A 24,159-nucleotide genomic window follows, 5' to 3' on the forward strand; every position below is an offset into this window, starting at 1 on the left:
ACAGTCAATGAGGTCATAAAGAGTTGGACATGACTGAGTGACTAAGCATATACAGCGATGAACAATCAGAATGAAATAGAAAAATAGTTCATTTCCAGTAGCATCAAAAAGAATAAAATTCTTAGGGATGAATTTAACAAAATGAACACAAAATTTGTACTCTGAAAAAAACTACAAACCCTGTGGAAAGACATCCCGTGTTCACAAGTTGGAAGACTTAATGTTGTGAAGATGACAGTTCTCTCCAAACTGATCTACAGATTCAAGACAATCCTGACAAAATCTCAGCTGTTTGGTTTTTTTTTTTTCCCCCAGAAAGTGATGTGCTGGTGCTAAAATTTATCTGAAAATGTAAGGGACTCAGACAAAATTCTCTGAGCAGGAGGAGGTTGGAAAACCTGTGCTTCTCTGATTTCAGAATATCCACAAAGCTACATTAATCAAGACTGACATAAGGATAGACATACAGGTCAATTGAATAAAATTGAAGGTACAGAAATAAACCCTCACATTTATGGTGAATTGATTTTTGACAAAGATGGCCAATACATTTCAGTAGGATAAGACTGGTCTCTTCAACAAATAGTACTAAGACATCTGGATATTCATATGCAAAAAAGTGAAATGGGATCCTTACCTCACACTGAAACATAAAATTTAAATCAGAATGGATTATGGACTTAAATGGAAGAGCTAAAACTATAAAATTGTTTGAAGAAAACCTAGGAATAAATATTTGTGACCTTGGGCAAACCATTCTTAAACATGACACCAAAAGCATAAAAGGAACAAAAGGACAAATAAGATAAAGTGGACTTTAGAGAGAACCAAACAAAAGCTCATCAAGAAAATGGAAGGACAACCTACAAATTGGGAGAAAATTTTTGCAAAGTATATGTCTAATATACCTGTTTCCATAATTTGGGATTCCCAGGTGGCGCTAATTGTAAAGAACTCGCCTGCCAATGCAGGAGACCGTAAAAGACGCGGGTTTGTTCCCTGGGTTGGGAAGATCCCCTGGAGAAGGGCATGGCAGCCCATTCCAGTATTCTTGCCTGGAGAATCCCATGGACAGGGTCACACAGAGTCGGACTCAGCTGAAGCAACTTACCATGCATGCATGCATCCATAATTTATGAAGTCTTATAGCTCAGTAATTAAGAGACAATACGTTTTGGAGATGGAGAGAGATTGGAACCCTCATACACTTCTGATAGGGAAGTAAAATGGTGTAGCTGCTTTGGAATATATTTCTTATTATTAGTCTCTTGTTACATGAAACTCTTTGTTCTCTACAGCTGGCTGTGGCTTTCCTAGTTTGGACTTTCTAAAATCATCCCAGAAACATTTCTGCTATCTTGGGCAGACATGTTTCAGGCAGAGCTTGTGTTTCTATTTTTTGCATGTGAGTTAGCAGATAGGGGTGGGGGAAGAGAGCTGTTGGCTGCTTTAGTTAAGCATTTCAGTTTTGCTGGTTTATGAACCAAATATTTTAAGAGATAATTATGCTTCAGAGTTTTGTTTTGTTATTTTTAAGCTGATCAGATTCACAGGAAGCTGATTGATGGAGTACAGCATGGGCATAGCCTGTGTGGTAATGGTGAATCACCAGCACAGTGCTGAAAAGTTTTGTGTTTGAATTCTGGACTTAACTAGCTGTAGAACTCTGGGGGCAAGTTACCTCACTCCATAAATCCTGGTTTGCTCTTCAGTAAAACAGGTACAGAATGTAGGATTAATGAGTTTTGTGTATATAAAGTGAGATAATGCTGAAGGTTCATAGCTCCTTGTTTGACACAGGTGTTACTGATAAAGTGCCAGGGAATCAATTTCTGATGGATATCTATTTATTAGGAAAGCCAGTATTTGCCTAGGGTGTTTTCTGGTAGGCAGGTCCATCCAGAGACCAAAGGATCTTTGATGAACATACTCCAAATAGAGCAAGAGAAGCTAGACAGTCCTAAATAGTTCCAGGCAAGAATATTGGGGTAGGTTGACACTACCCTTATGGCAGAAAGTGAAGAGGAACTCAAAAGCCTCTTGATGAAAGTGAAAGAGGAGAGTGAAAAGGTTGGCTTGAAGCTCAACATTCAGAAAACAAAGATCATGGCATCTGGTCCCATCACTTCATGGGAAATAGATGGAAAAACAGTGGAAACAGTGTCAGACTTTGTTTTTTTGGGCTCCAAAATCACTGCAGATGCTGATTGCAGCCATGAAATTAAAAGACGCTTGCTCCTTGGAAGGAAAGTTATGACCAACCTTGATAGTATATTAAAAAGCAGAGACATTACTTTGCCAACCAAGGTCCGTCTAGTCAAGGCAATGGTTTTTCCCGTGGTCATGTATGGATGTGAGAGTTGGACTGTGAAGAAGGCTGACTGCCGAAGAATCGATGCTTTTGAACTGTGGTGTTGGAGAAGACTCTTGAGAGTCCCTTGGACTGCAAGGAGATCCAACCAGTCCATTCTAGAGGAGATCAATCCTGGATGTTCATTGGAGGGACTGATGCTAAAGCTGAAACTGCAATACTTTGGCCACCTCATGCGACGAGTGGACTCACTGGAAAAGACTCTGATGCTGGGAAAGGTTGGGGGCGGGAGGAGAAGGGGACGACGGAGAATGAGATGGCTGGATGGCATCACCGACTCTGTGGACATGAGTTTGAGTGAACTCCGGGAGTTGGTGATGGACAGGGAGGCCTGGCGTGCTGTGATTCATGGGGTCGCGGAGAGTCGGACACGACTGAGCGACTGAACTGAACTGCCATATCCTACTCTAGGGGATCTTCCCGACCCAGGGGTTGAACCCGAGTCTCTTGCTACCACATTTTATCAATTTGCCCATATTTATGCTTTTTTTTTGCCATCTTCCTGGTACTTACCAGAATTACGTTTTTGCTTGCTCACTTGTTTATTGTCTGTCTGCAACTCTAGATTGTAAGTCCATGGAGGCAAAGACCAAGTCTGCTTTAATTTATCATTGTTTGTCCACTTTCAAGAGTTCTCGTGAATGAGTTAAATTATTCATTTGATCTATTTCCAGCTCTGGTTTTGTATCATCCAGAGTTATTCCTCTTAACTCTCAGGGGTTCAGTTCAGTTCAGTCACTCAGTCGTGTCCGACTCTTTGCGACCCCATGAATCGCAGCACGCCAGGCCTCCCTGTCCATCACCAATTCCTGGAGTTCACTCAAACTCATGTCCACAGAGTCGGTGATGCCATCCAGCCATCTCATTCTCTGTCGTCCCCTTCTCCTCCCGCCCCCAACCTTTCCCAGCATCAGTCTTTTCCAGTGAGTCAACTCGTCGCATGAGGTGGCCAGAGTATTGCAGTTTCAGTTTTAGCATCAGTCCTTCCAGTGAACACCCAGGATTGATCTCTTGTAGAATGGACTGGTTGGATCTCCTTGCAGTAGTCCAAGGGACTCTCAAGAGTCTTCTCCAGTACCACAGTTCAAAAGCATCAGTGATGTTTTAATTTCAACTCACATTAAAGGAGTTCTGAAAGTGAAGGTGGTGTCACAGTAAGTGACTCTTGAATATACTTGTCGACTCTAGTAAGTTTAGTGTATATAAAACTGTTAAGTTTGGCTCTGTTTGTTTTTATATGACAGCTTTCTCTTCCTGTTAATGAAAATGTCTTAATTTTCCAATGTCTGGGAGTGGACATGAATATTTCCTGTTTTACTAACTTGTTCCCCCATCTCCTTTTATTTTTCTTTTTGTTTTTAATTTTTGTTTTCGGCCATGTAGCATGGCTTGCCAGGGTCTTAGTTCCTTGACCAGTGATTGAACCTGCACTCTTAGCAGTGAAACTACAGAGTCCTAACCACTGGATCACCAGGGAGTTCCCTCCCTTTTCTTTTAAAGTCTGATATTGTCCACCTGTTGTATAAAAGTGAGCTAAAAGGATTTTTATTTCTAGTCTAAGCTAAAATTGGAAATTGGATAGAGAAGTTACTAGGCAAAGATATCCGTAGACTTGTAACAGAAAAAAGCCATTGAGCAGGAATGAACCCAGAGAATCCCCAAATATACTGAAGGCCAACCAGAAAAACAGTGTTTTCAATATTCATTTTTTGTAAGTTGCTTATTTACACCTCCACCGTATATCCCCAAATAACTTATTCTTTTACCCTGGCTTTGTACAGTGACACTGCTGGCGAAAATTGGCTCCAAACTGAAATCTTAGACCTTGCTAGAACATGTAACAGTTTGATCTTTTTGGCAGGATCTAGATGTAGGCCTTTGGTATCCTCATTTAGCAATCTCTTACTCATCACCCTTTGTCTTTGGCTTCCTAGCCGTTTCTCATTCCTCTTCTAAATTATGTCTCTTGAGATTATTGAGTTCATAGGTTATAATCCCTATGAACTGGAGCTGTAGAAGCTTCCTGGACTTCTTTGGATTTCCAAAAGTTCTTAAAATTCAAATCTAAAACTTGAATATAGAAATTATAAACAAATACTGCCTTTCAGTATGTCTCTGTCTTTCTCTCTTTACCAGATCCTGAACTCCGTAGGAGTGGAGACTTGGAATCATTTATTCATCCCACAAGTCTCTGGCAAGACTGTATAATATAATGGTAGTTAAAGAACACTGGTTTGGAGCCAGCTCACCTTGGTTCAAATCCCAACCCTGCCACTTAAAGCTGTGTGCCTTGGGCAATTAGTTACTTTCTTTTATGTGCTCAGTATCCTCATCTGTAAAAAAGGATGTAATGATACTCTCCTTGAGGATAAGTTAATAAAAATATTGTTTAAGTGTCTGCTGTTCTGGGCATTGAAGATCCATCAGTAAATAAGAGATTTATGCCAGTGGGAGTTTACATTCTACTTGGATACAGGTGGAAAAGCTAAGTAAACAAGTGCAAAGTAAATAAGTTTCAAGTCCTAGATTGAATGCTCTGAAGAAGAAAACAAGGTATTGGACTATACCTTAGAAAATGACTTTTGATTGGGTGGCCAGGGCAAGCCTCTGGATAGATAGCTTTTGAGCTGGGATCTGAATAACAAGAAAATCTGAGAGAGAAGGGTGAAGAGAGAAGGGTTCATCAGTTGTTATTTTCCCTTCACATAAAAGAATCTTTTGTTAAGCAGTGAGGTGTGACAGAATTAGGTCCTGTAGTTCTTACCTGGTTTGGCTATTAACTAGCTTTATGATTTTTGAAAAAAAGAAAAGACAATTTTTTTTTTCATGGGAAAGAAGGTTGGCTCTTGAAGATAGTGACAGGCTAAAATAAAGTTAATGGTTCTTCTCCTTATAAATTACTTTATTCCTGTGTTTATGGATTAATGTCCTGTATTTTACATGATGTACTACATCCTGTTGTGGCATTACAGTATTTGAGAATAGTCTCTTATATTTTAAGCCTTTTCCTTTGAAGTAAATATTAAGGATATGCCTCATGGCTTCAAGGTCCAGGAAGTAGGGAAATAAATGGTCAGAAGTGCCACTTACTCTATAACCAAGATGCCGTTGCATAGAATTTCTCCTGTGAGGACTGGGAAAACCCTGTCTCAGGTCATCTCATTACTTGTATTAACAGTTAACTTAGTTGGCAGAACTTGTCTGCTTGTTGAGAAAAGCTGATTTATCGATAGCTTGCTTCATTTTTGTCTGTTTCATGGTGTTTTCCAGTGAGAATTACAAGTCAGGTTTTCCATTGGCTGCTGTGGGATGATATGTTTGGAATTGTACTGCTTAGAAATCCTCCTTGGTAAAAGGGCAGGGAGTGTTTTTTTTTTTTTTTGTAATTGAAGGATAATTGCTTTACAGAATTTTGTGGTTTTCTGTCAATACATCAATAAGAATTAGCCATTGGTACACCCATGTCCCCTCCCTCCTGAGCCTCCTTCCCATCTCCCTCACCCCCAACCCTTCTAGATTATCACTGAGTCCCTGTTTGAGTTCCATGAGTCATAGCAGATTCCCATTGGCTATCTATTTTACATATGGTATTATAAATTTCCATGTTACTCTCTCCATACATCTCACCCTCTCCCTCCTCTCTGAAGCTGTCATTTCATCTTTTTTGTTTGTTCACAGAAATTCGGGTTTGCAAAGAGGCTCACTCATTTGTTTGATTCTTAGGTATAATTGAAAAGTGACCCTTTCTTCAGAGATGTCAAAAACAAACAAATCGAAGTCTGGATCTCGCTCTTCTCGATCAAGATCTGCATCAAGATCTCGTTCTCGTTCGTTTTCGAAGTCTCGATCCCGAAGTCGCTCTGTCTCTCGTTCAAGGAAGCGCAGGCTGAGGTAAGGGGGTATGACTGTATAATGAGATCATCATTGGTTTGTCAGCGTGGGTCTCTGAAGATCTTTTGTTAGACTCTTTCTGTGAGTGTCAAGTGGAGGTAGGGCATTAGCTTGAGGTGGAGTGTTGTACTGTAAGATATTCCAGGTCTCTTCAAACACTACAACTCTAAATCAACTTTGATTGCCATGCTGTTTGCCTAATTCCTTTTCTTTCCTGCCAGCAGATACTGTTTTTCATCCACTTTGAAAGAAAGAATTTTTTTTTAAGCTACTTGCTTCAGATCTCTGTACCAGATTGTTTTTCACTGAAGTATTTTTGGAGGCAAAGTTTAGTTGCATTATTAACAAAAGATAGCTAAGAAGAGTAATAGTACAATCAGCGTTGCAAGAAAAAGAAACCTTAACCCACTAAAATAAACCTTAAGAAAACTAATCAGTAGTCACTTATATACACCTGATATGCCACTTACTAACAAACTTCATCTATTTAGTAAAACACATCTTAAAATTACCTAAAAGTCACTACTGTAGGCATCATTTTGCTTGACTAAATGTGCAAATACTTCTTTTGAATTTATCACCAATATTCTTTAATTAGTTACTACACCTTTCGTTGGATTATTTCCTTATTTCAGCTGTGTCTTGGAATAGGGTGCCAAACTTCCAGCATCTTTTTTTTTTTTTTGCTGTTATATGAATTCTATTTTTCATTCCTTTTTTTTGTGAGTGGATAAGAACCTTTTAATAAATTTAAGTTTGTATATGTGTGTTAGAGAAATATTGATCATTTAAATATTTAAACACCAAAAATTTTCTTTTTGTCAGAGTTGCAATAGGCAAGGACATGATTCTCAGTTTTGCCATTTGGAGCCCCTGCTGATTATTTTAGATGAGTGTCCTAGAGCCCTTCTCCAGATTGGTAGGATTCTCCCCTGTCCTCACCTTCCCAATGAGAACAAGTTAATTCTTAAATGGAATCTGTTAGAAGCCTGTTTGAAAATTAATTTCAGAGTAGAGATTGAACAGAAAGTAGGTGTGCAAACCTGGTGATGACTTCCATATAGTGTAGAGTAGGAAGTTTTAAACTCTGGGTCTCTCCTTCAAAAGAAACCCTCCATTAAAAAAAAAAAATAACATTATGTCTTGAGGGTAACCAGTCTTCGCTTTGTTTTTCTCTTCTATGTTTCTTGGGCACATACTTTTATACCAGGCTTTGTTCAGGCTTTGTGCTAGATAGAGTGTCTGTTGCCTAATTGTGTCAGAGTCTCTAAAAATAAAATTCCATCCCATTTTCTCAAACCGCCTCCCTACCCCCCAAGAAAGAGGGAAAATCCACTGAATATGTTTACTTCAGGAAGTTGCTAACAAGGCCGTAGGACTGAGCAGAGACTGCTAGTAAACTCCACCTTGCACCCAGATTCTTTTGATCTGGACTGTTTAAACCTCAGTTTTAGCTCATTTCATTCTACAGGTAGTTTTAAAAGTTAATTTAGTAAATGGAAACCAAGTAATTGGTTCAAAAAGAAGAGGCTGTACAACTGAAACAGAGATAGAATTGAACTGACATAAACCAAAATGAAAAATGCTAACCAACTCTGCAGTATTTGTGATAACTGGTGTTCTGGACAGATCGCTTCTCCTTATTGTACATATCATTTGGCATGGTCATCAACTTGGTGAATGAGGGAAAGATATCTTAGGCAGGCAGTATGTGCTGGGGTAGGTCTGGAGCCACTCAGTGTGCTGTCTTAATGCCTGGAAGATTATTTTGGAAGAATATCTTCACTAGAAAAATGTTTTTATATTTAATTCTAGTCTGACTTCTCTGTTTTTTAGAAACAGATAAATTTGCCACTAGATGTTCAGTTTTTATTTCTGGCTTATCTGTTTCATGATATTTTTCTTTTGTTTCCCCTCTCCTATAAGGAAAGTATACTATCCAGAGAGTTTGAGAAACCATGTCTTTAATTTAACTTAACTGCTGAGTTCTACAGAACTGGAGAAAATTGGTTGTTTCCTTATATTTCACAGACTGTATCCTTTTAAGTGACTTCTAAATAACTTCATTTGCAATCTGCAGAGACTCATGCTCCTGCATCTGTGCAGTGACTGCGGGTTTTGGATGCAGTGTGCCGCAGGGCCCTCACTAATAATTGGTGACAGAAGCAGCAGTAGCCTATGAGGATGGGAGCATGAACTAAACCCTCCTCAGTGCTGGTGGCGCATCACCTGCCTCAAGCATAGCCATTAAATCGGGTCACACTCAGTTTCATAGCCGCCTCTGCTTCTCCCTTCTTCTATCTTGTATTGTTACTGTTTTCGAATGAAAAGTGTGAAAGGTAAGTTTGTTTTTTTTTAAAAAAACAATCGTACTTAGATAGCAACCATTAACGGCCAGCAGTTTGCATCTTTACCAGGTCTTGTTCTTGGGATAGATAAAGAACCTGAACACAATGGGTAGTGGGAAACCAATCCTATTTTATCTTCTAAGTTTCTTTCTAAAGATAACATTTTATTTAGTTGTTAAAACCTGTCACATTGCTAATTGGAGTTATTTATAAAACTTAAAAGCAAACAGATAAAAATGTATGATTCCATTTAGGTCTGATATGAGAAGGACTGCTTATGAACTGAAGGGTTTTTACTCTATATATGAAGGAAATATTTTTTTGTAGTTTTCTAGTAATTTTACGTATTTCTAGGTAACTGTTAATACTTATGAGTAGTGACCAATTAATGCTCTATATTATAGTTGACACAATAAGTGGTGTTGAAGAAGCCCAGTAGATTCCTATACCAGCAAGTACAGCTTTTGGCTTTTTGATGGAAGCAGACCTCCTTGTCATCGATAAGTCTGGCATTTGTAAATATGTAATATCATCCCACCCCAGTTCCTGGAGGTACTGCAATATCAGGTTGATGCGTGGAATGGACAGATCCTGTTCCAAAAATCCCCTTAATAGTGGACCTGTAATTTTTACAGAGTTAGATGACTGTTGAATCCCTGTAATTCTGGAAATGGGCCTTTGCCAAATCAGAGTTCTGTATTGTTAAATGAGGAAGAGCACTGGTTTGACAGATGTGCAGGTGCGGGGCTGTTTGTAGTCTCTTTGCTGCCATCTTGTGTGCTTGGGTGTGTTATGGTCAGCTGGTGCCCTCTTGTGGCACCTATGGAAGACCTTGTACTTCAGCCACAGAAACTTGACCTTCTAGAGAATGAGACCATTTCCAGATTCCCAGTTTAAAACAACAACAACAATATTTGTTTGGTTTGTTGATCTGATTTCAGTTGAAATTCTTTTAAGCTTTGAACAGATGCATTCTCTCAGTCCCTTGGTTTAGACATGTTGCAACTGTATTTCACAAACCCAAATCTTGGTGGAAGCGAAGAAATTAGCCCTGTACAGACAGAGGTGGGTGGGATAGGGAATAAACCGTGTGAGGCCAGGGGACCTGAAGACTTACTTCTCTGGGTACCACAACCTGCAGTTCGTCCTCTCTTTCAGTGATGTAGGGACATATCTGTAAAATCCTCTGCGCCTGTGAAACTAATTAGTATACTATATTAAAATGATGTTTGTTTACTACATTAAGAGCATTTTTATATTCCCTCAGTCATTGTAGAAATGTATCTCCATGTAGAATGTGCTACAGTAGTATTAATGAGTCATCTCAGTGTCTGGTTTGTTAAAGTGATTTTTTTATTTTTGTACTTAATGTGGCCGTAAGAGTAGGATTAGCTATTTAAGTTTGTACCTTTTGTTTGAAAATAAATGATACATAAGAGTAGGGCTTTACCTCTTTGTTGGCAGGTTTTTCTTGAATAAAAATGTTTGTGTCAAAAATTCAAACTTTTCTTCCCTCCCCTGCCCCTCTTTCAGTTCTAGGTCTCGTTCCAGATCATATTCTCCAGCTCATAACAGAGAGAGAAATCACCCAAGAGTATATCAGAATCGAGATTTCCGAGGTCACAACAGAGGCTATAGAAGGCCCTATTATTTCCGTGGGCGCAACAGAGGCTTTTATCCATGGGGCCAGTATAACCGAGGAGGCTATGGCAACTACCGCTCAAATTGGCAGAATTACCGGCAAGCATACAGTCCTCGTCGGGGCCGTTCCCGATCTCGGTCCCCAAAGAGAAGGTCCCCTTCACCAAGGTCCAGGAGCCACTCCAGAAACTCCGATAAGTCTTCCTCTGACAGGTCAAGGCGTTCCTCGTCCTCTCGTTCTTCCTCCAACCACAGCCGAGTTGAATCTTCTAAGCGCAAGTCTACGAAGGAGAAAAAGTCCTCTTCCAAGGATAGCCGGCCTTCTCAGGCTGCTGGGGATAACCAGGGAGATGAGGCCAAGGAGCAGCCATTCTCTGGAGGCACCTCTCAAGACCCAAAAGCATCTGAGAGCTCAAAGCCATGGCCGGATGCCACCACATACAGTGCTGGTTCTGCATCACGGGCCTCAGGGGTGTCTGAGCTGAGTCCCCGGGAGCGAAGCCCAGCTCTCAAAAGCCCCCTCCAGTCTGTGGTGGTGAGGCGGCGGTCACCTCGTCCTAGCCCTGTGCCAAAACCTAGCCCTCCACTTTCCAGCACATCCCAGATGGGCTCAACTCTTCAGAGTGGTGCTGGGTACCAGGGTGGGACTCACCAAGGTCAGTTTGACCATGGCTCAGGGTCCTTGAGCCCGTCCAAAAAGAGTCCCGTGGGTAAGAGTCCACCAGCCACTGGCTCAGCATATGGTTCATCTCAGAAGGAGGAGGCTGCTGCTCCAGGAGGAGCAGCCTATACAAAGAGGCAAGTACCTCATTTTCCCCTGTCTGTTTTTATCTCACCAGCTGGCAGTTTAGTTGTAATGTGATCCTTAGAGCTCTGATTAATAGTAATAAGGTAATTCCCATTTCCTAAAGTTTCATTTCGCCAGTTTGAAAGCATCATCCAAGGAAACCTTTAGCTTAACTCTGGTTTTCCTACCTTCCTAAATTTGTATTGTAGGACAAATTCTAGATTACTCTGTAATGATGTTTTCACATTTAAAGTTTGCCTTGGATTCTACCAGTGTAAGCCAGAGAACAATAGAGATTTGTGGGTCAGCTATCAAAAAAATGTGGTCTTTACCAAAATGAATGGCTATTGGAGCTGTTAGACTCTCTAAGATCCACCATCTCATATGATCGATCTGCATTAGCCCATCATGGTGAAGAGCTACACCCTCCAGTTGAGGAGACTGGGCAGAATGGGAAAATCCAAGGCTTAGTCCAGGAAGACCTTGTTATAAAATCACAAGGTGGGTGTATGTTCCAGTGGAAGCCAAGCAGGCTGCATGTTAGGAGAGGACATAATAGTGCTTCTGTCTCTACCCTGAGGGACACGGTGAGTTGGAGCATGAGTCTTTGTTTTGTGTGGTTGTATGGATTGGGATGGCAGAGATGTAACAGGTAAGTTGCACTGGGACCACGTTGTCAAGAGGGACCTCCGGAGCAGGTGCCCCTCCTGCCCCCAAACCTCCCCCTTTTTCTCTTATTAGCGTTTTCTTTGATGCCCTGATGTCCCTTTTGGTTCTTTTTATTTTTTTGCCATATTAATGCAATTGTAATTTGATTAGACTTTTTCCATTAATGGTACAGATGAGATGTTCAGAACCTGTACTTCCCAGCCTTCAGTAAGTCTGCTATAAAATACAGGTTTTGTTCCTTGCCAGGACTGTGACTCTTATTAGAACACTTGGGCATGAACTCTGCTTTTCCATAAGAATGAGTGGGATGAATTTTGCCCCCTCCCCTAATTAACATGTATTTTGTTTTTATTTGTGTTCACAGTATATTTCATACTTAGGTCTTCTAGGTGACTTGAAGCAAATTTGAAGTCTCTTTTGAGACTTGTATTTCCAAATGTGAGTTGTATAAAACCAAAACAGTCCAAGGTTGAACATTCTATGTTAACTTTGCTGAAAGCAGATTTTAAGTGACTTGAGTGAAGGTTGGATAAGACCTTAATTTTTTTTTTCCTAGACTGCTTACAGGTAAGTAGGTTTTTGTTTTTTAGTATCCTAAAAATTGCCTTTGCTGTTTTCTTTTTGCTTGTTTTTGTAACATACAACTCCACAGAACATTTATTTATCTTTTAAATGCAAAGTTCATAAACCTGTGAAGAGCAGCTTTTCAGAAATTAACAAAAAAGTAATCACGGCACCTTTGGCAACACTGGAATCTACAAGTCATGCTTGTTAGAGAGTCAAAAACCTAAGACCATATGGTGCTGTTTTATTTTGGATCAGGTTGCTTAAGCCTCGTGTGTGTCTCCCTTGTATTTTCATAACTAGGTATCTAGATGAACAGAAGACAGAGAATGGAAAAGATAAGGAACAGAAACAAACAAATACTGATAAAGAGAAAATGAAAGAGAAAGGGAGCTTCTCTGATGCGGGATTGGGTGATACAAAAATGAAATCTGATTCATTTGCTCCCAAAACTGATACTGAGAAGCCTTTTCGGGGTAGCCAGTCTCCCAAAAGGTATAAGCTCCGAGATGACTTTGAGAAGAAGATGGCTGACTTCCACAAGGAGGAGATGGATGATCAAGATAAAGACAAGGCTAAAGGAAGGAAGGAATCTGAGTTTGACGATGAACCCAAATTCATGTCGAAAGTCATAGCAGGTGGAGGCAAAAACCAGGAGGAGGAGAAGTCAGGCAAATGGGAGGGCCTGGTGTATGCACCTCCAGGGAAGGAAAAGCAAAGAAAGACGGAGGAGTTGGAGGAGGAATCCTTTTCAGAGAGATCCAAAAAGGAGGAGCGAGGAGGATCCAAGAGAAGCGAAAGTGGGCACAGGGGATTTGTGCCTGAAAAGAATTTCCGAGTGACTGCTTACAAAGCAGTCCAGGAGAAGAGCTCTTCACCTCCCCTGAGAAAGCCCTCTGAGAGCCGAGAGAAGCTGGGAGCCAAAGGAGACTTTTCCACAGGGAAGTCTTCCTTCTCCATTACTCGAGAGGCCCAGGTCAATGTCCGGATGGACTCTTTTGATGAGGACCTTGCAAGGTGAGATGTAGTCCATCTTGACCCTCAGGGCTTTAGCCTAACCTCTCTCCATAAGGTCATTCTCGATCAAGGACAAACCCCTCCTGTATTTCTCCCACTGTCTCATTTTCAGTGTGAATACCCTTGTGTCTCCCTGTTTTCATTGGAGAAGTGTGTATCACAGAGTAATTTACGTGTTGGGAGCAGTATCGTGAAGTGTCTTTTTAGCCTGTAGTGAATGTCTTGGTACTGGGTCCCCTCTGCTTCTCTCTTGCACTGTATTCATCACATCATACACCCTCCCCCCATTCTACTCCTGTCCTGTTGTCTTCCTAAATGTGCTTAGGGTGTCTTTGGATTCATGCAGAATCCATTTTTTTTATTCTTAGCTAAGTCACAATGTGTATTATATCAGACCTTCATCAAATAATGTAACAGTTTGAAAGTTGGGGCTGGGGTGCGGGATTTGAGAACTTCAGGAAAGAGCTGTGAGGCCCAAGTTGGTTTTCACCTGGTGTAAAAGTTGTGCAGCCAGTTGAAGTCTGCTGAGCAGTCTAGCCACATCCCACTCTTGCTGCATTTTGTCACTTTACTGAGTGGCCCTGACTGGCCAAGATAGTTGATCTTCTAAGATAACCTTACTATTTGTCATGCATTAAAATCAGCAGAGACCACCACCCCGCCACCCCACCTTCAGAACAGAACAGAATCACAGGTTTAATCCTTCATCCTGCCCATTTGTTTCTGTTAAATTCCAAGGGGAGAAATGTCTTTTTCCACAGTTACGGTGCCTTGAGGTTCTTTGTACTTTGCTAGGAATTTAAAAAGGAACTTTGCAGATAAATTTACTTCTTTCAAAAGTATGCTTGCATTTTTAGGACTTAAATGTTCTGACTTTCTATGTATCTTGTTACATTGGGCCACCCTGTGTTTATTTTTCAGACCCAGTGGCTTATTGGCTCAGGAACGAAAGCTTTGTCGGGATCTAGTTCATAGCAACAAAAAGGAGCAGGAATTTCGATCCATTTTCCAGCACATACAGTCAGCTCAGTCTCAGCGGAGCCCCTCAGAGCTGTTTGCCCAGCATATAGTGACCATTGTTCACCATGTTAAAGGTGAGTCCTGACCCCAGCCTGCTCAGGTTCCCTTTCTGCATGCTTAGCTTTCTCTCTAACAAGCAGAAGGATGAGACGGGGCATAAGGGAGTCTGTTGGGGACCTTTATCTCATCGATAGGGCCTTTGAACCTAGGGGCTGGCTTGAAGGAAATGTCTCCCAGGGATAAGTTTCCATTTTCTGATCAGAGAGCTGAACATTGTGAAAATACTAGTGATAACCTGGGATCCTGAGGCTAGGTGAAATCCTTCATGTGAAGATTTAAATTGCTTGAAAAGGGAGGTATGGAGAGTGACTTTCCCAGCCCATCTGATTTGTCCTGTCTTAATACTTAGATGCTGGGAGGGATTGGGGGCAGGAGGAGACGGGGACAACAGAGAATGAGATGGATGGATGGCATCACCAACTCGATGGACATGAGTTTGAGTAAACTCCGGGGGTTGGTGATGGACAGGGAGGCCTGGCGTGCTGTGATTCATGGGGTCGTGAAGAGTCAGACATGACTGAGCGACTGAACTGAACTGAACTGAATACTTAGATACCTCTGCTGCTGCTGCTGCTAAGTCACTTCAGTCGTGTCCGACTCTGTGTGACCCCCTAGACAGAAGCCCACCAGGCTCCCCTGTCCCTGGGATTCTCCAGGCAAGAACACTGGAGTGGGTTGCCATTTCCTTCTCCAATGTGTGAAAGTGAAAAGTGAAAGTGAAGTTGCTCAGTCGTGTCCGACCCTTAGCGACCCCACGGACTGCAGCCTACCAGGCTCCTCCATCCATGGGATTTTCTAGGCAATAGTACTGGAGTGGCTTGCCATTGCCTTCTCTCTAGCAGCATCTTATGGATCTTGTCCCACATTATTCTGCCATCTTTTGGGCAAATGGAGGTGGACAGACTGAGGAATGTGATCTAGAAGCTGGGTTTAGGCCAGTTACAGTTTCATCTGAAATTGGAACTTAGGTGGGAGTTGGTGCTCTTGATGCAAAGAATAGTGTCTTTGTATCCATGTCCTACCATGGCAATCCAGTGCTCAGTATTGGTTTGTTTCTGGACCAGCTAATATCCCTTACTTTTCACAATATGTTTGTTATATGTTCATTCACATATCTGTGGCTGCAGTTTCATCCATGCAGAGGGGTTTGAATATTGGGTCTGCCTTTAATAGCCTGACATATTTTTCTTTGACTCCCCACAGAGCATCACTTTGGGTCCTCCGGAATGACATTGCATGAACGCTTTACTAAATATCTAAAGAGAGGAAGTGAACAGGAGGCAGCTAAAAACAAGAAAAGCCCAGAGATTCACAGGTGAGGACCTTGGCTTACACTGGAGGTGATCATAAAAGACTGCTTAAGGAGGATCGCTCAGTTGTATCTGACTCTTTGTGACCTCATGGACTCTACAGTTCTTGGAATTCTCCAGGCCAGAATACTGGAATGGGTAGCCTTTCCCTTTTCTGGGGGATCTTCCCAACCCAGGGATTGAACCCAGGTCTCCTGCACTGCAGGCAGATTCTTTCCCAGTTGAGCCATAGGGAGTCCCAAGAATACTGGAGTGGGTAGCCTTTGCCTTCTACAGGGGATCTTCCTGACCTAGGAATTGAACCGGGGTCTCCTGCATTGCAGGCGGATTCCTTATCAACTGAGCTTATCAGGGAAGTCCAGAAGACTGCTCACCAGAGAATAAACTTGTCTTGTTTTTGCCACTTTTTAGGTATAATAGCAGAATTTAAGGTAATGCTCTCCATAGTGTAGGATGGTAGTGGTTTGTAGTGGAAAGGGCGTGCTTTGATTACCGTGTTTCTCCCTTTGGGCCTGAGGAAAACAACCCTTTTTGATACATAAGAACCCTTGTATTCTTGAGAGTTGCAGGAAGAGTTTGCAAACGACAACCCAAGGTCACGGTGAGCTTTCTTTACAAAAAGTAAATGTTTCTTTAAGCATCCCATGTATTTCATATATTGGTTCTTCCTTTGGGAGAATCTGCAGCAATTGGGGGATGGAGATAGAAGAACTTACAGAATTATGTCAAAGGGTTTAAAAAGCCCAGAGGTTTAAACATTTGGTTGTGGGAATTTATTCAGCAAAGAGGGACTTTGTGTAGAAACATACTTGGCCTTAACTTTGATTGAACCTTTGCAGTAGGTAAGAGGACCATGTTTGTAATAGTCTTGGATTTAGGGTCTTTAGGGATGTGTGTCACGCCAGGCACTTGTTTCTCACTTAGACTTTATCATATTGGTGAATAATGGACCATTATATTTCAGTTCCCAAGGTGAAAAATGCTTTTTGAAGTTAGCAGGGCATATATAGTCTTGATGTGAATTTAAGATTATTAGGCTATAGGTGACTCTGTTTTCTTGACCGTAACAGTGCTGGGTGGAATATGAAATTCCTTCTGTTTGAGTTTGGAAAGTTGGGAGAGAGAAAGTGTGTGTGTCTGTACATGTACGTGTGTGCCTGTTCATATATACCTATGAGATGGGAGAGTGTAAGTATATAAACAAACAAGGTAAGTGTAATAAAAAGGAATGCCTGTGTTTCTGCTACTTCTCTTACGAACTAAAATGCTGTATTCACACTATGGAATGTTGAACAATTTTTGTGTTTATAATTTTAGGAGGATAGACATTTCCCCCAGTACATTCAGAAAACATGGTTTGGCTCATGACGAAATGAAAAGTCCCCGGGAACCTGGCTACAAGGTGAACTGTTGCTTTGATCAGTAATTCCAACAAAATGAGTGCGTTGGGCATGAACTTGACAGAAATGTGTTTGTTTAAATTACTCTCTACTTAAGTTTGTGTTTTTCTTTTAAGGATGGGCATAATTCTAAAAATGAACTACAAAGGGTTAATTTTTATTAAATGTATCAACAACCTTTGTGAAGTGGTTAGAATATGGTAAATGACCCCAAAGTCTATTGAGGTGAGCTTGAGAAAAAAAAGAGAGGAGTTTTGGAACAAGTGCCCATGATGAGAGAAGAAACTTTTTGTGATATTTTTCTGCTTGTAAGTATTATCAAATCAATTATATACATGCGCTATTTCCAACCATGATTTCAAAAAGACATGCATGTCAGAGGAGAGTGAAATTTTCATATCTTAACTGAATAGACTGTTTTAAACAGCTAGTCCAGATTTTTTCCTAACATTGTGCCATATCTATCATCTATTGGTTACTGTTACTTTAAAGCTAAACATTGCTTTGATAGCCCAGCTACATGTGTAATGATGTGCACGTAAACACTGTTACTAAGAGATTAAAGCTTGTGTGCAGTCTGTTACTAGAAGTACTAGATTTGGGTTCTTAAAAATCTCAGTATTTATTGACCATCAATTCCCACATAGGGACCCTATGGAGGTTAGATTGAAATTTAATCCCTGTGGAGATAACTCATCCAATGTTGCTGAAACTGTTTCTAAAAATAGTAATTTTCAAGTTTTCCAAATAGGTTTGTCTTGTTGGTTGAATGTGGTGAGAGGCACTCTTGCACAATCTGTCTTCTTTCCTATTCCCCCTTTCCTCCAAGTACCCACCAGCTTGGCACTAACCATGTGAAACACAAGGTTTTGAAACATCAGGAGAGATGTCCTCCTCTCTGCCCCACACAGCCTATTCATTAGAGCTGCTGCGTGCACTGCCTAAGGGAACTGCAGCTGTGCTTGTCTCTGTTTTGGTCTTTGGAGGGTGCAGAGGCCCCATTCCCTCCTCAAAAGAAAAGCATCCAAGTGACCACCTACCAATCTTGTTAATTAAAACTTCATTATTTCAACAAAAAGCTTAGTTGTGTAAGTAAATGTTAATACAGAGTGAACTGCTCATCCCTTCCTCTCTTTAGAGAGGTTTTTTTGTTGTTGTTTGTTTGTGTTTTGGTCGCACCACACAGCTTGTGTGGTCTTAGTTCCCCGAGCAGGGATTGAACCCACACCACCTGCAGTGAAAGCACAGTCTTAACCACTGGTCTACCAGAGAAGTCCCTAGGGAGGTTTTGCTTCCACGAGACAAATGTTAGTGTATAATATGCCTGAAAACACCTTGCTCCTCTGCTTTCACTGAGTTTCTCAAGAGCTGTTGAAAGCCCTTTGCCTGATAGTTCAGGGTAGAAGGCCACTGTTGTTGCTGGGCTCACTGTCTCTGCATCACATACACTTGTAGAAAGTTAGCAAGAAAATGTTTTCTCATTTTTCTTTTTAAAATAAACTTTGACTTGGTATTGCCAACTTTATGAATTCTTTATTATGGTTTTCGATATGTCGTCTTTAGAGAAATCTGTTGATATAGCTAACATTTTGGAAGGCTGTGTAAGTCTTTCATTGTCTATTATTGGACTCAGTACTGAGAGGTAATTCCAAATAGAGGATAGGTCCAGGGTAGCTGCCACAGTATAGGTAGGGCAAAGATGACAGCATTTCCATTCCTGCTGGTGACTAAGACTAAGCCAGCCTAACCAAACACCTACCAGAGTTAATTTTGGCCTTCTCCGCTTTTCAGCTAGCCAGAGTCATTACTGGACCACAGAGGGAAATAGCAAAGCAAGGGGTGTGTGTGTGTGTGTGTGTGTGTGTGTGTGTGCGCGCGCGCGCATGCGTGTGTGTATGTAGCATACGCAGAAAGTTATCGTCATTATTCTAGAGAACTGGTTTGGGCTCTCTAGGGATCCTCATGAAGTGACTTTGGTGGAACATCCTGTATCCCTCCCGAGTTGGGCGAGGTGCCTCGCATTCCCAGTGCTTCCTCTGTACCACTCCATTGGAATAGAAACCACAATTTGTGGGGTGGTTGAGTTTGTAGTCCTGAATCCCAAAAACCTTAATTTTGATTTCTCTTGGCAGGCTGAGGGAAAATACAAAGATGATCCTGTTGATCTCCGCCTTGATATTGAACGTCGTAAAAAACATAAAGAGAGAGATCTTAAACGAGGTAAATCAAGAGAATCAGTGGATTCCCGAGACTCAAGCCACTCAAGGGAGCGATCAGCTGAGAAAACAGAAAAAACTCATAAAGGATCAAAGAAGCAGAAGTATGTAAACCCTTGTCTGTTGCCTCATTCAGTCTTCTGAGTGGACTCCTATGTCTGCCCCTCGTTAGGCTCTATGGCAGACCCTCCACACTAGAGAACAATTAGGAACGATTTTGTGTAGTTTCTATTTACATTTTATATTTAAAACAATTTTTAAAAACATTTTATGTTTTAAAATGGCTCAAAGTTGTTTTCAACTAAAAACAGTGTTTGGTCAGAGAAACAGGGCAGAACTAGATAGGACAAGCTTGTTGATCTTAAATGCCTTTTAAACTAGTTTCACAGGCACTTCCAAGAGAGGTGTTCCAAATATTCTTTAAACAAAGGTAGCATTGTTGAACTTCATAAGGCAGCATTTATGCCAAGGTCTTGTCTCTATTTACATTTTTGAACGTTCCATGACTTTTCAGTCATGCGCATTAAAGGTTGCAGAATTGAAACCCCACGCCTTCCTGTGGGAAGCAGCACTACTTTTGTGTTCCTGAACTTTAGCTGGCAAGCACTTTTATATCCATTTTCTGATAATCTTTGAAATAAGCAAGACAGTTAGTAGACTTTTGCCTATTTGAAAGATAGAAAAGTAAGCTCATATCTTCTGTTTCACTTTGTCTACCCTTCCGCTCAGTTAACATACTCATTATGAGCCCTAACAGCTTTCAGGGCTATCCAAAGATAGAGGATCTGATAATCCTCAATAGGAAATGGAAGTTGGAGTACAGTAGTCTTCTCTGGTGGAAAGGGAGTAGGACCCTTCAAACCTTTCAGGCCTGGACTTGGATTACTGATCCTGGTTTGTTTCCCTGGGACATATGTCACTGCCTCTGACTTGCTGTGTAACCTTGATCAAGTCTCTTGCAACTCCAGTATTTTGTGATTGGGGCAAGAAGAAAAATGATAATTATGTCACTGTTTTCACTGTATACAAAAACTCTCATATGACTGAAGAACGGCTCACCAAGATCACACAACTAATAAAAGGCAGTGTTGGGACTCAAATCAGGAGTTTTGGAGTCTTATTTTTGAAAATCTCTTGAAATAGTGCTGATTTCTAGGAGTCGAACATTTGAGTTATAAGAATCCGATGAGAATAACTTAGAGCCAGTAGGATTCAAATATTTGTCTTTGATCTTCTCAAATGTTTGGGGGTTGGGGTAGCTGTGGGGGTGGGGTGGGGGTTGGCAAACTGCTTTTCATAATGGAGGAGTGTAATGATAGGTTACTACCACTTGGCTGGCTTCTCCCTGTAAGTCATGTACTCCTGGGAGCTGGCTGTTCTGCCACCTTAGAGGTAGCTGGTACCCTCCTCCACTACCACATGGCAGGACTGGCCCCAACCTCTAGTATGTATACAGTGACTCATTGTATTACTCTGTCTAATTTGCCCCCTGGTCTGTAATTTCCTCCAGATGAAGGGACGGATGGGAAATAACTCTGGGAAGAGTTCCGCCAGATCCTAGGCTTAATGACCTAAACCTGTTTGAGTGCAGTGGGAAGGGTTTGTGGAGTATTGGTATAATTAGTGCTAGATTTGAATCCAAATCTGCCTGGTTCTGTCACCTGAACCTCCTGTCTATAAGATGGGGAAAATAGTACTGAAATCATAATTGCCGTTTGCTCTATGCGTGCTGTGTCAATGTAGAGTGTTTAAGCACGTTGTTTTTTCGATCTTTAAAGAACAGCCTCCCAAGACAGGTCATAGTCTTCTATGAGAAATAAAACTAATATAAAGTTGAAACCGATGGTAACGTATAAAGCCTGTCCTAGTACCAGATCGGAGAAGGCAATGACAAGCCACTCCAGTACTCTTGCCTAGAAAATCCCATGGATGGAGGAGCCTGGTAGGCTGCAGTCCATGGGGTCGCTAAGGGTCGGACACGACTGAGCAACTTCACTTTCACTTTTCACTTTCACACTTTGGAGAAGGAAATGGCAACCCACTCCAGTGTTCTTGCCTGGAGAATCCCAGGGACGGGGGAGCCTGGTGGGCTTCCGTCTAAGGGGTCACACAGAGTCGGACACGACTGAAGTGACTCAGCAGCAGCAGCAGCAGTACCAGATACTCTGGCTTTCATTACAGTGTTTGTCACCTTTTGTCTTTCTAGTTCATGCACATTTATTAGACTGAGCTACCAGAGGCCTACAAGACCTTTTAGAACTAACACCCAAAAAAGATGTCCTTTTCATTATAGGGGACTGGAATGCAAAAGTAGGAAGTCAAGAAACACCTGGAATATCAGGCAAATTTGGCCTTGGAGCACGGAATGAAGCAGGGCAAAGGCTGATAGAGTTTTGTCAAGAGAATGCACTGGTCATAGCAAACACCCTCGTCCAACAACACAAGAGAAGACTCTACACATGGACATCACCAGATGGTCAACACCGAAATCAGTTTGATTATATTCTTTGCAGCCAGTGATGGAGAAGCTCTATACAGTTAGCAAAAACAAGACCAGGAGCTGACTATGGCTCAGATCATGAACTCCTTATTGCCAAATTCAGACTTAAATTGAAGAAAGTAGGAAAACCACTAGACCATTCAGATATGACCTAAATCAAATCCCTTATGATTATACAGTGGAAGTGAGAAATAGATTTAAGGGACTAGATCTGATAGAGTGCCTGATGAACTCTGGACAGAGGTTCGTGACATTGTACAAGAGACAGGGACCAAGACCATCCCCATGGAAAAGAAATGCAAAAAAGCAAAATGGGTGTCTGAGGAGGCCTTACAAATAGCTGTGAAAAGAAGAGAAGCGAAAAGCAAAGGAGAAAAGGAAAGATATAAGCATCTGAATGCAGAGTTCCAAAAAATAGCAAAGAGAGATAAGAAAGCCTTCCTCAGCGATCAATGCAAAAAAATAGAGGAAAACAACAGAATAGGAAAAATAAGAGATCTCTTCAAGAAAATTAGAGATTCCAAGGGAACATTTCATGCAAAGATAGGCTCGATAAAGGACAGAAATGGTATGGACCTAACTTAAGAAGAGGTGGCAAGAATACACAGAAGAACTGTACAAAAAAGATCTTCACGACCAAGATAGTCACGATAGCGTAATCACTGACCTAGAGCCAGACATCTTGGAATGTGAAGTCAAGTGGGCCTTAGAGAGCATCACTACGAACAAAGCTAGTGGAGGTGATGGAATTCCAGTTGAGCTATTTCAAATCCTGAAAGATGATGCTGTGAAAGGGCTGCACTCAATATACCAGCAAATTTGGAAAACTCAGCAGTGGCCACAGGACTGGAAAAGGTCAGTCTTCATTCCAATCCCAAAGAAAGGCAATGCCAAAGAATGTTCAAACTACTGCACAATTGCACTCATCTCACACGCTAGTAAAGTCATGCTCAAAATTCTCCAAGCCATGCTTCAGCAATGTGTGAACCTCAGATGTTCAAGCAGGTTTTAGAAAAGGCAGAGGCACCAGAGATCAAATTGCCAACATCCGCTGGATCATGGAGAAAGCAAGAGAGTTCCAGAAAACCATCTGTTTCTGCTTCATTGACTATGCCAAAGCTTTTGACTGTGTGGATCACAATAAACTGTGGAACATTCTGAAAGAGATGGGAATACCAGACTACCTGACCTGCCTCTTGAGAAACCTGTATGCAGGCCAGGAAGCAACAGTCAGAACTGTACATGGAACAACAGACTGGTTCCAAATAGGAAAAGGAGTACGTCAAGGCTGTATATTGTCACCTTGCTTATTTAACTTATATGCAGAGTACATCATGAGGAACGCTGGGCTGGAAGAAGCACAAGCTGGAATCAGGATTGCTGGGAGAAATATCAGTAACCTCAGATATGCAGATGACACCACCCTTATGGCAGAAAGTGAATGGGAACTCAAAAGCCTCTTGATGAAAGTGAAAGAGGAGAGTGAAAAGGTTGGCTTGAAGCTCAACATTCAGAAAACAAAGATCATGGCATCTGGTCCCATCACTTCATGGGAAATAGATGGAAAAACAGTGGAAACAGTGTCAGACTTTATTTTTGGGGGCTCCAAAATCACTGCGGATGCTGATTGCAGCCATGAAATTAAAAGACGCTTGCTCCTTGGAAGGAAAGTTATGGCCAACCTAGATAGTATGTTAAAGAGCAGAGACATTACTTTGCCAACCAAGGTCCGTCTAGTCAAGGCTATGGTTTTTCCCGTGGTCATGTATGGATGTGAGAGTTGGACTGTGAAGAAAGCTGATCGCCGAAGAATTGATGCTTTTGAACTGTAGTGCTGGAGAAGACTCTTGAGAGTCCCTTGGACTGCAAGGAGATCCAACCAGTCCATTCTAAAGGAGATCAATCCTGGGTGTTCATTGGAAGGACTGATGCTAAAGCTGAAACTGCAATACTTTGGCCACCTCATGCGATGAGTTGACTCACTGGAAAAGACTGGGAGAAGGGGACGACAGAGAATGAGATGGCTGGATGGCATCACCGACTCTGTGGACATGAGTTTGAGTGAACTCTGGGAGTTGTTGATGGACAGGGAGGCCTGGTGTGCTGATTCATGGGGTCGCAGAGAGTTGGACATGACCGAGCGACTGAACTGAACTGACCAGAGGCCATGCGTGGACTATGTTTTGTCCCTCCTCTTGTATCTGTTGTATGTGTGTGTCCCATGTTTATCACAGGCTGAGACATAGATATGTCAGTGAACATGACTGAGAGGCTTGGGAGGAAGCTCCCCAGGTCCCTGGGTGGGTATGTTGAGGGTGTGTTGGTTTTTCCGGATACTTGTCTTCAGTGTTCTCATCACAGGCAC

General features: G+C 41.6%; 1 protein-coding gene across 4 annotated transcripts in view; it reads left to right on the forward strand.

The window, feature by feature from the left end:
• Window positions 1-24,159, forward strand: part of THRAP3 (thyroid hormone receptor associated protein 3) — a 74,039-nt gene that overhangs the window by 45,564 nt on the left and 4,316 nt on the right. For all 4 annotated transcript variants that reach the window (XM_055403874.2, XM_055403879.2, XM_055403877.2 and 1 more), the window contains 7 exons: window positions 6,095-6,262; window positions 10,144-11,049; window positions 12,575-13,288; window positions 14,210-14,382; window positions 15,572-15,683; window positions 16,996-17,080; window positions 19,211-19,398. In XM_055403874.2, coding sequence (XP_055259849.2) covers window positions 6,126-6,262; window positions 10,144-11,049; window positions 12,575-13,288; window positions 14,210-14,382; window positions 15,572-15,683; window positions 16,996-17,080; window positions 19,211-19,398 — 2,315 coding nt within the window. In that variant the 5' untranslated portion in view covers window positions 6,095-6,125. The remainder of the gene's footprint in view (window positions 1-6,094; window positions 6,263-10,143; window positions 11,050-12,574; window positions 13,289-14,209; window positions 14,383-15,571; window positions 15,684-16,995; window positions 17,081-19,210; window positions 19,399-24,159) is intronic.

Source organism: Moschus berezovskii, chromosome 4, assembly GCF_049115385.1.
Source record: "Moschus berezovskii isolate FMDL1 chromosome 4, NW_MosBer_1.0, whole genome shotgun sequence".
NCBI classification, from domain to species: domain Eukaryota; kingdom Metazoa; phylum Chordata; class Mammalia; order Artiodactyla; family Moschidae; genus Moschus; species Moschus berezovskii.